This window comes from Protobothrops mucrosquamatus, unplaced genomic scaffold (assembly GCF_001527695.2).
Source record: "Protobothrops mucrosquamatus isolate PMUCROS unplaced genomic scaffold, P.Mucros_1.0 scaffold51, whole genome shotgun sequence".
Classification (NCBI taxonomy): domain Eukaryota; kingdom Metazoa; phylum Chordata; class Lepidosauria; order Squamata; family Viperidae; genus Protobothrops; species Protobothrops mucrosquamatus.
Genome location: NW_015386432.1, coordinates 539,373 through 552,430, shown reverse-complemented (window position 1 = coordinate 552,430; position 13,058 = coordinate 539,373). Strand labels below are relative to the sequence as shown.

General features: G+C 36.0%; 1 protein-coding gene across 1 annotated transcript in view; it reads right to left on the bottom strand.

The window, feature by feature from the left end:
* The window catches only part of ANKRD10 (ankyrin repeat domain 10), a 32,721-nt gene that overhangs the window by 12,984 nt on the left and 6,679 nt on the right, over window positions 1-13,058 (bottom strand). The window contains exons 2-3 of the mRNA XM_015811819.2: window positions 9,769-9,921; window positions 4,780-4,871 (exon numbers count right to left, since the gene is read on the bottom strand). Coding sequence (XP_015667305.1) covers window positions 4,780-4,871; window positions 9,769-9,921 — 245 coding nt within the window. The remainder of the gene's footprint in view (window positions 1-4,779; window positions 4,872-9,768; window positions 9,922-13,058) is intronic.

Here is a 13,058-nt window from a genome sequence, read left to right as displayed (position 1 = left end):
GCGAGTCCCCTGGACTGCAAGGCGATCAAACCGGTCAGTCCTAGAGGAGATCAACCCGGACTGCTCTTTAGAAGGCCAGATCCTGAAGTTGAAACTCAAGTACTTTGGCCACCTAATGAGAAGGAAGAACTCACTGGAGAAGAGCCTAATGCTGGGAAAGATTGAGGGCAATAGAAGAAGGGGACGACAGAGAATGAGGTGGCTTGATGGAGTCATTGAAGCAATAGGCGTGAGCTTAAATGGACTCCAGAAGGTGGTAGAGGACAGGAAGCCCTGGAGGAATGTTCTCCATGGGGTCGCGATGGGTCGGACACGACTTCGCAACTAACAATAACAACCAATAAATATATTGGAGTATACAGAAAGTCTGTATTATTTTTAATACTATGGATAAGAACAATACTGTAAAAAAAGAAAGTGTGAATAGTCTTAGAAGTTGGAAAGGCCAGAGAAGAGCAATGATTTTTCAAGAAGATACCTAGCATTAGGATAACTCACCAGGAGAATTTTGCTTATCTACACGTAAGGGAATATTCTATAAATCTTGCAAATCTTCTCATTGCAATCTGTGATATGGTTCTAAATAATATTTGCACTTTAAAAAATTTGCAAAAGTAAAATGATTGGAAATTGATAATGCATTTTTTGCTTTAAATCAAAAGATGTTGGGATATTTAAAAATAATTACTGTTTGCGATAGAGTTGCTAGCGTTAAGACTATAACGCTGAAGAAACTTATTTGAATACTAAATTTCATTTATATTATTTCTATAGGATGCCTTGCTGGAAAAATAGTAATTAGTACCTCCTCTGACATGTCATGTATTACTGTTGTTTTGCCTTCAGAGACTGATGCAATATATGGGAATGAATATAAATAGCCAGTTGCCAAGATGAGTAAAACAGGAAAGCTGATCAATCTAGCAAAGTTTTTTTTCTTTCTTTTTTAATACAAAGGCTTCCGTCAATAGTGTAAGACTGGAGTTATTCTGGAATGATGAAAATGTACTGAGCCATGTTATCTGTAATTTTGTTTAATCTTAAAATTCAATGGACTATATTAAAGCTGTCTCCCAGAAATCATTCATCTGATCCTTAATACTTTCTCCTTAAGTCCTACAATTCTGAAATAATCCTAAATCTAAATACTTATAAGCCACAAACTGCAAAAAAGCTGCAAGAACATAGATAGATACTGTTAGGGAAATTTTAACTGAAGACTCCTGTGCTAGGTATTTGTTTATTTTCATGTATTTGTTAATAAGAAACTATATACCTCTTTTCCATTTAATACTATATGTTCATGTATTACTGTATAGTTTAATATGTTTATAAAAATTAAGCTTATGAATATGTATTTATACTGCAGAGAATGTTATAAAAGAAGTGTATCTTCATATTTAGTACTGTATTACTATCATGCTAAAAAGGCAAAAGAAAACATGGCACCCAAACCTGTACATATACAACTCAAATGTATGCAATTTTCATTTTCATCAAAGTTCACTAATATGGATAATAAATATATCTGTCCACATTAAAAAGTTACACCTCAAACCTTTACTGATATGAGGACATTGAGACCACCTGCTTCCCCTCTTCACGTGTCCATGAATACAGAACCAAGTTAATGGAGCAACCATGTTTATGTCTGTTGGGCATACTGTCACAGAATATGCTCCAGCTAAAATGAGAAATACCACAAAAACATCAAAATATTTTCCACTGTGGTTTATTTAACATTGCTTTCTATTAAAGTATAAACAATTTTAAAATCCAACTTAAGTATTAGAGCAAACAAAGCATCTTGACTTACATTACTTTTATTTGCTTTATTTCAGAACTGCAAGTTCATCCTTTTTATGGGAATAAACTAAAAATATAAAGGAAGGTACTGAAAATAAAGAGCCTTCCATTTAAATGGTAATAATAATTTAAATACTATACTGTATTAGCATTATAGGTAACCAAATGCTTACATGTTAAACAGTATTTTTCACGTCTAAAGATAAAAAGTATCTTTAGTTATAAGCTTAAAGTTTTAGATACATGTTCCTTGAAAGTATTCAAGGCAAAGTATATATGGATTATCTCATTTTTTCAATGATCCCAATGTACCAGATTTATATAACATGAAGAGTTGGAAATGCACTTCGTCATTTTTTTATTTTTAAAAGCCAGCATTTTTGCTCTGTAGCAAAACAATAATAAGAGCCAGTTCCACAGTAAATCAAGGTCAAACAGAATGCAGGGGTTCAATTAGCATAGCATGTTATTAATATTTCTGTACTGTTTACTGACTTTACTGAATGCTTTCTGGTAAGTACCACCAGATTTAAAAATAGCATGGGATTTGTACTTTGTATTGCCAACATGTTTTATTCTTCAGATTTGCTTACCATTTTGTATAATATGACAAACTTGCTATCTCCAGTTTTCAAAATAGATGCCTAAATTTTCATTTCCACATAGGTAAATAATGAGGATATTACTATCTCAATTTGAAAGCTAGAACAATGGAACCCTTATATGGTATTCTGCAATTATTAGTTATGACTACCAATTCTAAAGTTTTAAGTAAAATTACACAAGAGTAACAAAAATTCTTTGAAACTCAGTCTTCTAATGTGATTTATATAACTCGTGTTATTATCATTATTATTTATTAAAATTTTAGCCACCCAAATCTAGTGGGTTCTTGTTTTTTTGAACAGGAGTGTGTGTAAAACATTTCAAATTTGAAACTGAGGAGATAGAAATGAACACTCCAAAATTAGAACATTCTATTACTCTGAAAGACATGTTTTCAGATATCACATTTTAAAGCATTTTTAATTTGAAATGTGTCCATGCTTGCAACGCACATGTAGCTGCTTACCAGGTGTTATAGGTAAATAAGAGGTATTGTCATGTATCTACATAGCACATAGTATATAAGAAATCTAAACTGCTTGGCTTCCAAGACGCTATCAGTGATCAGAGCCCAGAAGGAATACATACAAAAGATACAAATTTGGAACTCCATGATCAAAATGTTTGAGTACAATTAGAATAAATGAATCTCCTGACTTAGGTTCTTCTGTATATTCAGAACTAGTGCTTTTCTACTTGCAACAATAATATTCTTTTATGATACCTAGTATGCAATGTAATTGTTATTTATAAGACTTGCAAATACCCTGATATGTGAGCCAAGTAATATTAATTACTGGCAGGTTTCTACTAAATAGCAAACTTTAAAAATATGTGCAAGACTGGTGGTCATATTCCAATAGAAAATGCTTCAAAAAGCAATTTTTAAAATGAACCTGAGTGCAGTGCATTCTAAATTGTTTTTACTGCATTTTAGTATAACGTGTGTTTGGAACTCTGCACCTTGATATGGCCCACAGGCTAATCAATAAAGACATTATTATTATTTTAAAATGAACCTGAGTGCAGCATCCCCCTATGTTTCCCAGCAACTAGTTTTGAGAGAGATATTGCCTCTCTCTGAACTTTTTATCTTCAAGCAAACAAATCAAGTGGAAAGTAAAAGGAAAAACCATAGAAAATATGGTTAAGCTGGTGCAGCTAATTAGCTTTCTACTAATAAGTGATATCTGAAACATATCACAGCAACTATTAAGATTCAATAGCTACTGTGCAAAATTCCCTGTTTGTTATGTAAAATAAATACTCTTCATAAATTTAATAGTTAATGCTCTTATCTTTTTAACATTTCTCTTGTTCTAAGGCTTTTAATTTAAGATAGTATCTCCTCAAAATAAAAAATGGCTTAATTTTAGGCATTCAGTTTTGAAAACATAAATGTCTTATTCTTAAAGTACACCGGAGTGGGGAAAAGAAATTTCAAATAAACAAAGGGCAATATTTTTATGGCAATAAATAAAAGCGAAATGTTTTAGCAAGACCATTTGTTGAATAGCTTAAAAAGATGCACAGGAAGATTCTGTATCTCTCTGTTGAATTTCAATATTAGCAGATTAATTAAAATGGAAACCAAAGGGTTAAAGAAGCAGTGAATTCTCTTGCACTAAACTGAAAGTTTATTCTTCAGATTAAATTATAACACACTATTTAATATAACTAGCTTCAAGAGAAAATGCTAATGTCATTTATATTATAAGCCACGTAGCTTATACTCAACAGTTCTAGTGAACACTGCATCCATTTTGTCCAAGCAGTATGTTGTCACTGAGATTTTCTGAGTATTTTGCAGGGCATAACACCTTTAAAGAAAAAGTTAAAGAACAAAACTACAAAAAAACTACTAAACATGCATGCCTGAAATTCCATTTTGGCAAATATCTAGATCAGGCATGTCAAACTTGCGATGTTGCAAGTTTCTCCCCATTGCCGGCAATGGGGTAGGTGCGGTTTCAGTATGATGCATTCGGCCCGTGGGCCGGCAGTTTGACATGCCTGATCTAGATGGTCTGTCTTTTTTACAGTTATATGTTATTAAAATAATTCATCTAAAATACAATAAACTGTATTAACTAATATATATACATACAATGTTTTCTATATGACAGACACTGTTATCACTTTATGCACACTTACATAGGAATTCGAATTACCTCAATGAGTAAATGTGCACTGCAAGTGCTAAAGGATATTATAAATATGTAGCACTTGCGTAGTTCAACATGTATTAACTAAAATAATTTCTATGTTGTCCACTGTTCTGGATTTCTTTGTTAATACCTGAATCCACTGTTCTATGTTAGTTAACTAGACATACAACTACTGAAAATATCCCCCAACCTTACTTACTCTGTTTGAGCTCCATGAGCCACAAGGGCATTTATGCATTCCATACTACCAGATCGGGCTGCTTTGTGAATAGGAGTTTCACCAACATAATCCTGTAGCAAAAACATAGCAAATTAATTTAAACTATGTATGACTTCAATGAATGCTTCTTAGATTAAAAATAATAGAAATGTCATCTGGATAATATCACCTAACAAAGAGAAAGATTCATAATTAACTGTACAATGGTACAAAGTTGTATATAATTATCTGCCTAGGACAGTGATGGCGAACCTTTTAGTGCCCAAACTGCAACCCAAAACTCACTTATGTATCCTTGGGTGCCAGGTGGGCATGGCCAATTGGGTGGGTGTGGCCCATTGGGTGGGCATGGCTGTGATGGTAATGGCAGACTGGGTGGGAATTAAAAGTTCAATCAATCAATTCCAACTTTGCGAAATCTTTTTTTCCGTGAGAAGTTGAAATTGATTGATTGAACCTTTTTTTTTTTTTTTTTTTGCACACAGCAGCGGAGGCCTAAAGCGAAAAGGTTTTGTAAAACCCAGCTGAAGGCCTAGGACTGGGGCAACAGCGCGCGTGCCCGCAGAGGGCTCTGCGTGCCACCTGTGGCACGCGTGCCATAGGTTCGCCACCACGGGGGCTAGGACAAGCATAATCGAGATGAATTGCCAGATTTGCTAATATGTTCCATTAATTTATATTCTGCCTTGCTAATTAATTAACATTGAAGGAGTAAAAACCTAAAGGCAAAAACACAAAATAAAAAATAAAAGTAATGTTTAAATTATACATACTAAACTATTAATATTTAAAAGTCTGATTAAAGGTATTATTTTAAGTGCTTTAATAAATGTGCAAAGATAATACCCAAATAAGTACATTCTAAAGCTTAATTCAAAAGGCTTTGATAAAATTTATCAAATAATTCCCATCCCACAATGATTTTGTTCCTACCATATTTCCTCGAAAGTAAGCCCCCCCCCCAGAAAATAAGCCCAGCTTGATTTTTGGGGGTGGGTGGGTGGGCCTAATATATAAACCCCCCCAAAAGTAAGCCGTAGTTTGGGGGTAGGGCAGGGTGTGTGTGAAGCTGCCCACGCGCCCCACACCCGCTTACTTTACTGGTAGGACTTCCACAGCCAGGCCTCCCATGCCCCGACACTTGTCAAGCTGTGTGGCTCATCACGCCAGTACCGGCGCATGTGGCAGGTTGCACAGCGCTTCCGGCCATTGCAGCAGGATGCTGCATGGCACTTCACACTCTTTCCTTGCTATGAGTGGCGGAAAGGGCCCGAAGTGCCATACGGCATCCTGCCAGAAGTGACAGCAAATGCCACACGGCGTCCTGCCATGAGCAACAGCAACGGCCCAAAGGACTGTGCAACCTCCTGCCACAAGCGGCGGCACTGGCATTGACGAGCCACACGGCTTGACAAGTGTCGGAGCATGGGAGGCCTGGCTGTAGTGGTCCTACTGGGAAGGTAAGCGGGTGTGGGGCACATGGGGCAGCTTCACCCCATCCTTTAGAGCATCAATGGCGCAATGCGCCACATGGCATCCAGCCGCAAGTGGAGGCAAGTGGCCGCTGAAGAACTCAAGCAGCAGCGCGACAGGTGTCGGGGTGTGGGAGGCCTGGCTGTGGTGGTCCTAAGGTAAGACACCCTCCCAAAAATAAGACCCAGTGCCTCTTTTGGAGGCAAAAAAAATATAAGTCAAGGTCTTATTTTCAGGGAAATATGGTAGTATAATATTGACCCTGAATGGCAGATCACACGTTTTTATACTGTGAATTTTGTAAGTTATCTGGCCTATTTTAAAGCCTAAACCAAGAAGAGATACTTCTGAATATGTGAAAAATATATACTTGCAGGTCAATATTTTAAGATTAGAGTAGCCACATTTTTTAACTATGACCACAAAAGCAAGGCTTTAGTAATAAATCAATGAATTGGGGTTTTGGGTCTATTAAGTAATATTTATTAAATGTTTTGTTAAAAATATTATCCATTGTCAAGTTTATATTTAATTTGTAACTCGCTTTTGGGCCTTTTGGCTGCAAATAAAATTGAACTGAATGATCTAAAATTTGGAGACAATTTCTTTTGGGTATGCCAATAAATGAGTATGTGAAAGCAAAGTTATTTTTTAAAAAGCCTTTCTTACAGAACCTAATATTAGCAGATTCATAATAGGAGAAACAGTCCCTCTAAGAGCAGAATCTATACTACTTATTGGTTCAAAAGTTAAGATCAGAATCTTATGTTGTACGCAGAAGGCAATTGTTAGGCATCCTACCATCTTGATACCCTACAACAACTAGCAAATGAGCTGCCATGTTTTATTTAAAGATACTGGAAGCTTCCAGATACTTTTAATGGATAGCCCTATGTTAAATTCTTCTGGATCAAGAAAAGACTTTTCGTAATAACTAACTTGTAACTGTTTTCTTTGAAAAAGAGACATGTCCTACTGATACGGGAACACTGACTATTTCCCTTAATCATAGTCAGATAGAACCCAGTTGACTTGACTAATCAAGAGACAACTCAATATTATCACTAACAAATAAAGGCAGAGAAGTTCCCAAGAGTACTCTGACATACAAAGCACTTGTAGTATATAGGCACTCAATTTTAATCAGTTCCTATCTGAAAGAACACAGAGTAATCTGTCACAAAGTGTTACATAGGATACAATGTCTAGAATATGTCTGCTGTATAGGTGAGATCGTGTGGTGGCAGATATCAAATCACAAACTCAGTGTAGAAATGAACTCTTCTAAAACAAGAAGTCTAGAATAACTCAACAATACATCATTGTCCTAGCTAATGCAGAAAGCAAGTTTGTTAAGAAAGACAGATAATGCATGAAAAATATCCTTATGGGATGCCAACTATGATAACTTTCAAAACTGACTAATGGATGTTGAATCAAAACAACAAAATGAAAATAATTTAATCTGCCATCATTCCTCTTCTCTATCTTCTACATCCTAGTTACACAGTTGGAAACAGAATCTCTGCAACACCTGCTAAATAGGTATGTTTATTCAGAACTGTTTTGGGTGACGGGATGTTCTAACAGTAGGATCTTTAAGTTGGTGGACCACATTCATTGCCACATACTTTACTGGTTAAGATAGCAGTGTGAAAGAGAACAATCATCAACCTGTTTTCCTCTCCTGAAATCTCTTATTACAACTATTTACAGATAATCCTTGACTTACCACAGGCCAGAATGAATACTTTTATGGTCTTTGTAAAATGTTGTATCATGTCACACAAACAAAATTATGTACCCACATTTTGGAAGCTTGGCAACTGCTTACCTTTATGACTGGATGCAGCATCCCGCAGTCATATGACCACAACATGCAATTCTTTTTACTGGTTTCAATAAGATGTCCATTTGGAAGAATGAGTTTGCACTTACGACCGTAGCATTAGCTTAATGATCACCACAAAAAAATGTCGTAAAACCCAGATTCAGTTACATAGGTTTGTCAATTTACAACAGGAAATCTGGTCCCGACTGCAGTCGTAGTCTAGGATTACCTGTATCACTTCAAAGATAATTCCCAAGTCATTGCATCTCATAATACCTTAAATTTTGGATCTTGGCTATGACCTTTGAAGCCTACTCCTGATTTGCCAAGGCCATTCCATCTGTATTTAATTGAAGTAACCTTAAACTAAGAAGAATTCATCTGCAAAACTCCAAAACCCTTTAAAAATCCAATTAATTGGATTTGCATTTCTATTATAATTTTAACTAGATTTCAAAAACTTTACTGTAATTCAACAGCAGATCTACCAAATAATTCTGTTAGGCGGTCATAGATATGCAGCAGTCTACATGGATCCAAGAACTCTGGGTATCATTCAGATGCCCACAGGGAAGGGATGAGTATTGTTACAGCTATGTTTCAGAAAATATTACAAGGAAACATATCTGGGAGGCTATTCCCATGGATCATCATTTGTCATTATCCAGCATCCTTCACATTTTTTTGTGTATCTTATTCCTGGATAACATTGTCTAGAACATGGGTGTCAAACTCACCGTCACATGACATGTCGTGATATATCGCGGCAAAAAAAAAAAAAAAAAAACGTAACGACCTCGACAGGTGGGCGCGGCCTCTGTATAATGCAACTGGTCTTCCAGCAGATGAAAAAATTATCAACAAATCTCATAAAATACCATCTAATATAAGCTGTAATTCTAAGAAGCCTGAGGGCTTACTTTAGTTAAATTCTAGCATATAAATACTATGATTACCATTCAGTGATACATCTGAGCCCTCTGGGTTTGAATGGAAAGCATCTTTCTATGTAATTCAGCAGACTTTTACTGTCTATTTCAGATGCATGAAATGATTTGATAAATACAGTAAAATTAAAACAAGTTAAGTCAATACATTTGTTCAACCAAACCTTTTATTGCTTACAACAAGTATATTCCAATATTTAAGATTTAGTTTTACTCTGAACTAACTGTAGTTTTGGTTTTAAACTATTTTTTTCAAATATATTCAGGGTATTATGAGACTTACATTAAATATATGTTAAAAGAACAAAATATTTTTCTGCAGAATGTAAAGAGAGAATGGTTGAAGATGAGTGCATGTTCTGCATCTTCATTTGTGAACTGTGCTAAAAGAAGCTTCCACTCATATTTCAACAATCCTTTTGTTCACTGGCCTATATAATGATTTAATCAGTATAGAGACTACTTTCTAATTGAATATAGTTAGTAACTTCCATAAGACACAGCAACTCTAGATGGGCATGTCTTATTCCAAAACTGAGAACATGCAAAAGAGGGACACAGAACGCAAATCCTCATCTCCAACATGCCTCAGAACCTATAAGCATTCAATGATTGCATGAAAGGAACTATATATCCCAAAGCAACAATAGAACTTCTTGAATTAGCATTGGCTCACAATTTTAGAATAACATTTAGAATGTGAAAAAATATTGATACCTGCTTGTTTATGTTGGCCCCTGATTGAATTAACCAGTTGAGACATTGAGGATGCCCTCCAAAAGCAGCAATATGGGCTGGAGTTTGCGCAAAACGTGTTGTATAGGCATTTACAGTCGCTCCAACTCTCACTAACTGCATTAGACATTCCAGCTAAAAAGAAAAAAATGATGTTTCAGCATACATTAGTTAACTTCATATCACATATATCAGTCTTAGCTGTTATATTTTACAGCCAACACCTATACACAAAGCCTTTCTATATGACATTTGGATAAAATAAGTCTCTTTCTTTTTGTCCCTTTGAGTCAGGATTGATTCCTGGAAATGGTTTGCCACTGCCTCCTTCCTAGGGCAGATAGAGAGCAACCAGCCCAAAGTCACCCAGCTGGTTTCTTGTCCAAGGGGGTATTAGAACTCATGTCCCCAATTTCTAACCTCATGCCATGATCACTCTATCAAACTGGTGTTTTACAACAGTATGACTCTGGTTTTACAACTCTGGCTTCCTAGATGTTCTATAGTTTATAAACTTTACACAAAATGTGAGCAATTTGGGACGCAGCTGCGTTTTCCTGACATTTGTGACATGGCTATTTCAGCTGGCCTCAAGACATGGCTATTTCAGCTGGCAGGACTGGCCTAAGGGGTATTTTAAATTTGGTTTTTAAATAACTTTTAAAATAAGGAAGAAAAGGCCCATATTAATATTTCTTTTTAACTACATTTTAAATTTTGTATATTGTATTGATTGTTTTGTTTTAAACTGGCTGTAAGCCGCCCTGAGTCCACCAGGAGAAGGGCGGGGTATAAATGTAATAAAATGTAATAAATAAATACTGCCATTGTATATCAAAAGTATAACACATGACATGAATATGATTAGTCTTTGTCTACTGTGTCTTTGTAAAAGGCACCAAAGCTATGATAATCGTAGAAGTCATTATCTGTGGACATTCTAGTAATGTCCACTGTCATATGGAAGCTACTCAGACCCTACATAAACTTACTGTACATTAGCATGAAGGCCCTTTAAGCAGCTATATGTCAAAACCAGAGTACAATCCTCTCTTATAACCATTATTTTCTTTTCTAGGTCTCTCCCACATCTTAAAGATTACCATATTTTGCACTTCTAAGACTTAACTGTAGGGAACACCTGAATTCTAAAGCAACTGGCATTCTCACTCTGGTAACCTCTAACATGGTTAGACAGGATTATAACACCCCACCCCACCCCAAAGGAACAAGCTTGTGATTCAGGAATGCTCCTGGACTCGTAGCTTCCACCTGAAGTGAAGGCCATGGCCTGAGGGACTTTTGCTCAGCTTCTGGCACACTAATTATGGTCACCTGAATCAGAAGACTTTGGTGACCCATATCCTCATGTTTTTGCAACTGGACTAAACCCAGCATGTTCTAATGAGCTTTTGAAAAGGCTACAGAAACTATGAATGACACAGAATGTAAAAGCTGGACTACTGGATGATGGACTCTATACAGGAGTCTGAAGAAGCAGTTCTTCGATGTAAAAACAGGCAGCCCAGCCCAGATTGTGGGAAGGAAATGTTTTAAAGATACTTTCCCTCTCCCCCATCCCCAATGATGAAGGAATGTGGGTCAGAGGGTAGTCTGCTTGCTGGTAAACCTCATATTGTGGAACATGCTGCCTGGTCACTTACTCCTGGTTTTTAAAAAAATCACCCAAGACTTCTGTCCTTTTAGCTAGGCCTTTGATGATTTTAAAAGACACTTAGACAGATGTTAATTATATTTATACAAGCAAAAAATCCTGTATTTCACAATTTCCTAAAATAACTTTATTTGAGATGCTAATGAATATAGATTCTACTAAGACAAAGATATGACTGAATTCAGCTTCAAAGCTGGAGAGATGAGTAATCCAGGATGCATTGTTGGCACTGAAACTAATCTCCTTATTAAGTCCCAGTTATCAACATAACCTTTTTATTTTTCTGTGCATCAGGAAAACTTGGGGACTACTTTCAATACCTGCTTGATCCAAAGAGATGAATCTTTGAACTATAGAATTACACTCCTCAGTACCCAAGATGAAAATGTGGCTACAATCAGGAAAGGGACAAAGCTATGAAAAGCAAGATCATACCAGAAGTCCTTCAAGCTTATGTTTGTAGGGCCTCAAAAGTTTCTAATTCTTGTCTAAGAAGTTACAAGGAATTAAATCAGAATTAAACTTTTCTTTCAGATCACAATAAACAGAATTCTCTATCCCATTTCCCCATTGAATCTTTCTAGAAAATGATATTGTGCATTTAAGAAATTTAAATATTGATTTAAATGTTTAGTTCTGCATCCAATTATTGAATGTTTAAAATAAAATCCTTTGAAAACCTGCTTTTAATAAACTGATTTTGGGGGGGGGAATTAGAAAGGTGTTTCCTATACTGTATAAGAAAAGGTTTATTTCCTACACTGCCATACTATCAGGTCTATTAAACACATATCTCTGAAATAATATTCTTACCATTTATGTATTTATAAATATATTTAAATAAATAAATTTAAATACTTATAAAAAGAACATTTTTCTGGTCACAGTAGCTAAAAACACTGGATATAGTATAGCTTATATCCTGATACTGGGTGAGAACAAATAGTCCGAGCCATATTTTTTTTAGCCCTCTTCAAGCATGATTGCTGAAACAGAACAATGGAAAAACTTTGAGGGAAGAACATAGGAAAGGGTAGGAAATATATGAAAAGCGTAAAATGAGCCACGTCAGGCAAGCCTCATGTTAAAAAATGAAATTTGTTAAACATTCAGCCCCATTCACATCTTTGATGCCCTTCACCTGGTCTACAACCTTCAGACATTCAAGTATAATCATTTGCCATCCAAAAATTGCCCATTCCTGTCCTAGGATTTTGGATTTGAGGCAAGCTTGCCGATACAACAAATAAGCAAACATCACAAGCATTAAACTATTGGATAATTTGGGGATAGAAAAAGGACTTGAGTTATTTATACTGACAAATTAAATTCTGTGTATATATGTGGGATCGCAAAATCCCGGGATCCTGCGCCTGCAGGATGAACTTATTCCTCTCCAGAGGAATGGACTGGTGATGTACGTTGGCCTACACCAACGGGCCTCGCTTTAGATCAGGAAACACACGGGCAACATGCTTCTTCAGGTGAGATGGCAGGCCAAGACCCTCAAGCCTCTCCGTGCCTCCCTTTTATTCGTACATTAGCATAAACAAGGGAGGGGTGTACAAAAGGACAATAGGGGGATGGCTCTCCATTG